Source organism: Ursus arctos, unplaced genomic scaffold (genome assembly GCF_023065955.2).
Source record: "Ursus arctos isolate Adak ecotype North America unplaced genomic scaffold, UrsArc2.0 scaffold_5, whole genome shotgun sequence".
Taxonomy (NCBI): Eukaryota; Metazoa; Chordata; class Mammalia; order Carnivora; family Ursidae; genus Ursus; species Ursus arctos.
The window spans coordinates 10,169,587-10,173,494 of record NW_026623067.1 but is presented as its reverse complement, the minus strand read 5'-3'; the positions used below and the strand labels follow the sequence as shown (position 1 = coordinate 10,173,494).

General features: G+C 39.5%; 1 protein-coding gene across 1 annotated transcript; it reads right to left on the bottom strand.

Annotated features, from left to right (window-relative positions):
• Window positions 1–290: 290 nt before the first annotated feature.
• On the bottom strand, window positions 291–1,253 carry LOC113261912 (olfactory receptor 2T29-like). The gene has a single exon (XM_026508223.3). The coding sequence runs from the start codon at window positions 1,251–1,253 to the stop codon at window positions 291–293; it is 963 nt and encodes a 320-aa protein (XP_026364008.2).
• Window positions 1,254–3,908: the final 2,655 nt, after the last annotated feature.

Here is a 3,908-nt window from a genome sequence, read left to right as displayed (position 1 = left end):
TCTGTCATGAGTTGAACACCTATGATCTTTGTTTCTAAAAATTTCATTATGTGTTTCTTAAGAATATGAATATTCAGAAAAATGTAACATGGATACAATACAATTGTACAATTGTTTTGAAGCAGAAGTATAAAAATTAAGAGCTTTGCCATACATGGACACAATTACACCAAAATGCATGAGTAGGTGATGACACACCATGTGTAAGAATCTGAAGAAAAACATTGGCATAAAGTCCTAAAGTTTTAATTTATAGAATAAGAAAAAGAAAACATTAGTACAAATTTTCCCTACTTCATAGTTTCCTGTAGGACAGATCCCACATTCAACATTTTTTTTAGCGCCCTTGTGACATCCTTATTCCTAAGACTATAAATTAAAGGGTTTAGAACAGGGGTGAGTATGGTATAAAAGACAGATACAATCATGTCCTTCTCGGGGGTGTGATAGGAGGTGGGGAGCATGTAGGTATAGACGCCAGCCCCAAAGAAGAGGATGACCACCATCATGTGAGAAGAACAAGTGGCAAAAGCCTTCTTCCGTGCCTCTGCTGAGTTCATCCTGTGGATTGTGAAGAGGATGAAAGAATAGGAGCTTGAAATGATTGTCACAGGGATGAGGAGCATGAGGACACAACACAGGTACATGAGTGTCTCATAGAGCGAAGTGTCTGAGCAGGAAAGCTTCATTACAGCAGGGACCTCACAGAAGAAATGTTGGATCTCCCGGGATCTGCAGAAGGGGAAGGTCATGGTGACTGGTGTGAGCATAAATCCATCTACAGATCCCAGAAACCAAGAGGAAGACACCAAGAGGAGACACACTCCATGGTTCATGAGGATAGGATAATGGAGTGGATGGCAGATGGCCACATAGCGGTCATAGGCCATGGCAGCTAGAAGGAAAACTTCTGAACCTACCAGTGTCAGATAGACAAACATTTGGATCCCACATTCGGGGGCTGAGATCTTATTCACACCCATGACCTGGTCCATGAGCATCTTGGGCACAGTGACAGAAATGGACATCACATCCATGAGAGACAACTGGGTGATAAAAAAGTACATGGGGTTATGCAGACGAATATCACAGTGTATCAGAAAGACCAGGATGGTGTTTCCAGACAACGCCATTATGAAAACCACAAAAATGACCACACAAAGGAGAGTTGGATGCTTGGATTGACTGAAGAGTCCGACCAGGTCAAAATCTGATCGTCTAGTATGGTTGGCCAACCACGTGGTGTTCTCCATTGGATTTTACCTGGTGAACCAAGGAGAGCTGTGGAGTTAATAGATCACTCATGGGTTTGAGCACCTGAAATAAATGTTTAGTGAGCTTGAGTGTGTGTGTGTGTGTGTGTGTGTGTGTGTGTGTGTGTATGTTTACACACTGCAACACTGTGGGACATTCTAAGGACCAGTAAATTGTAGGATTATAAGTTACCTCTAATTGAACAAATTTTCTAGAAATGTTGGCAAGGATGTGGAGAAACGGGAACCCTCATACACTGTTGGTAGGAATGTAGGCTTGTACTGCCATTCTGGAAAACAATATGGAGTTCCTCAAGATGTTAAAAATAGAGCTACCACATGATCCTGCAATTGCACTAGTAGGTATTTACCACAAAGATACAGATGTAGTGAAAAGAAGGGCCACATGCATCCCAATGTTCATAGGAGCAATGTCCACAACAGATAAACTGTGGAAGGAGCTGAGATGTCCTTCAACAGTTGAATGGATAGAGAAGATGAGGAAAGGTACATATATACAGTAGAATATTGTTCAGCCCTCAGAAAGGATGAATACCCACCATTTGCATCGACATGGATGGAACTGGAGGGCACTATGCTAAGTGATGTAAATCAGGCAAAGAATGACAATTATCATATGGTTTCACTCATATGTGGAGCATAAGCAATAGCATGGAGGACGATAGAGGAAAAGAGGGAAATCTGAAGGGGGAGAAATCAGAGAGGGAGATGAACCATGAGAAACTCTGGATTCCAGGTGACAGTCTGAGGGTTTCAGAGGGGAGCGGGGGTGTGGGGTGGGTGTGGGTTAACAGGGTGATGGGTACTAAGAAGGGCAGGTGTTGTGATGAGCAGTAGGTGTTATTCACAACTAATGAATCATTGAACACTACATCAAAACCAATGATGGACTATACAGTGGCTAACTGAAATTAAAAAATGGTGAAATTCACAGTCAATCACAAATATTGGTACTTTAGGGCACCTGGGTGGCTCATTGTTTAAGCCTCCAACTCTTGACCAGGTCATGATCTCAGGATCATGAGATTGAGCCCCCCACTTGGATTAAAACTTAACAGAGAGTGTGTTTGAGATTCTCTTTCTCTCTCTCACTCTGGCCCTCCACCCTGCTCTCTTTCTGTCTCTGTAAAAAAAAAAATCCTAAAAAGATATTGTTACCTTAATAATTCCACTACTGGGTATGCATTTCCCTGAATAAAGCAAAAACACTAATATATGGACATCTGTGTTTAACTTATTTTTCTTCAATTTTCATATGATCTTTTTAAAAAGTTTTTATTTAATATCCAGTTATTTGGCATACAGTGTAATATTGGTGTCAGGTGCACAATATGGTGATTCAACACTTGTATACAACACCTGGCACATACCACAACGTGTGTACTCCTTAACCCTCATCACCTATTTAACTCTTTTCCTTCCCATGTCCCTTTGGTAAACATCAGTTTGTTCTCTAAGGTTACCTCTCTTTTCCCCCTATGCTTTTTTGTTCAGCTTATTAAATTCTACATGTAAGTGACATCATATACCATTTCTCTTTCTCTGTTGACTTATTTTGCTTAGCCTATACTCTCCAGCTTCATCCATGACAATGCCAATGGCAAGATTTCATTCTTTCCTATGGCTGAGTAATATTCCATTGTATATCTATATATGCACCTCTATTCTTACCAGAGCATTATTCACAGTCATCAAGATATGGAAACAATATCACTGCCCATCGATAGATGAATGCATAAGGAAAGTGTGGGGTGTGTGTGTTTGTGTGTGTGTGTTCTGTACAGACAATGAAATATTCTGCAGCCATAAAATCCATAACATTGTGCCCTTTAAGACAACATGGATGAGCCTAGATAGTTATTTTGCTAAGTGAAATAAGTCATACTGAGTAAGATAAATACCACATGACCTCACTCCCATATGTAGAATATGAAAACAGAAATGAATGAACAAAGAAAAAGCAGAATCGGATCTGTAACTACAAAGAAGAAACTAATGGTTGTCAGAGAAGAAATTGGTGAAACAATGACAAAATGGGTGAAGAAGAATGTGAGATACTGTATTCCACTTATGGAATAAATTAGTGACAGGAATACAAGGTTCAGCATAAGGAATATAGGCTATGACATTACATTTTTTATTTTTTTAAATTTTTCCCTCAGTTATTTTTATTTATTTTATTATTTTTTGAATTTGAGTGTAGTTTACAATGTTCCATTAACAAGTTTATACACTATGCTGTGTTCATCACAAATATAGATACCAACTGTCCCATTACATTGCTAATATAATAGCATTAGCTATATTCTTTATGTTCTCCTTTATATTCATGTAACTTATCATTCAATAACTGGGGGACTGTAGCTCCTTCTCCCCTTCACCCATTTGTCCCACTCTTCAACACCCTGATAATGTTTCATGACAGATGGTAGTTACACCTGTTGTGAGCATATAATAACTTTTAATCAGAGAGTGAGAGAAACTGTGAGAGACTCTTAACTCTGGGATACTGAGGGGGAGGGGGAGTTGGTGGGGGACTGGGGTAACTGAATGATGGATATTAAGGAGGGCTTGTGATGTGATGAGCACTGGGTGTTATATGCAACTGATAATTTATTGAACACTACATCTGAA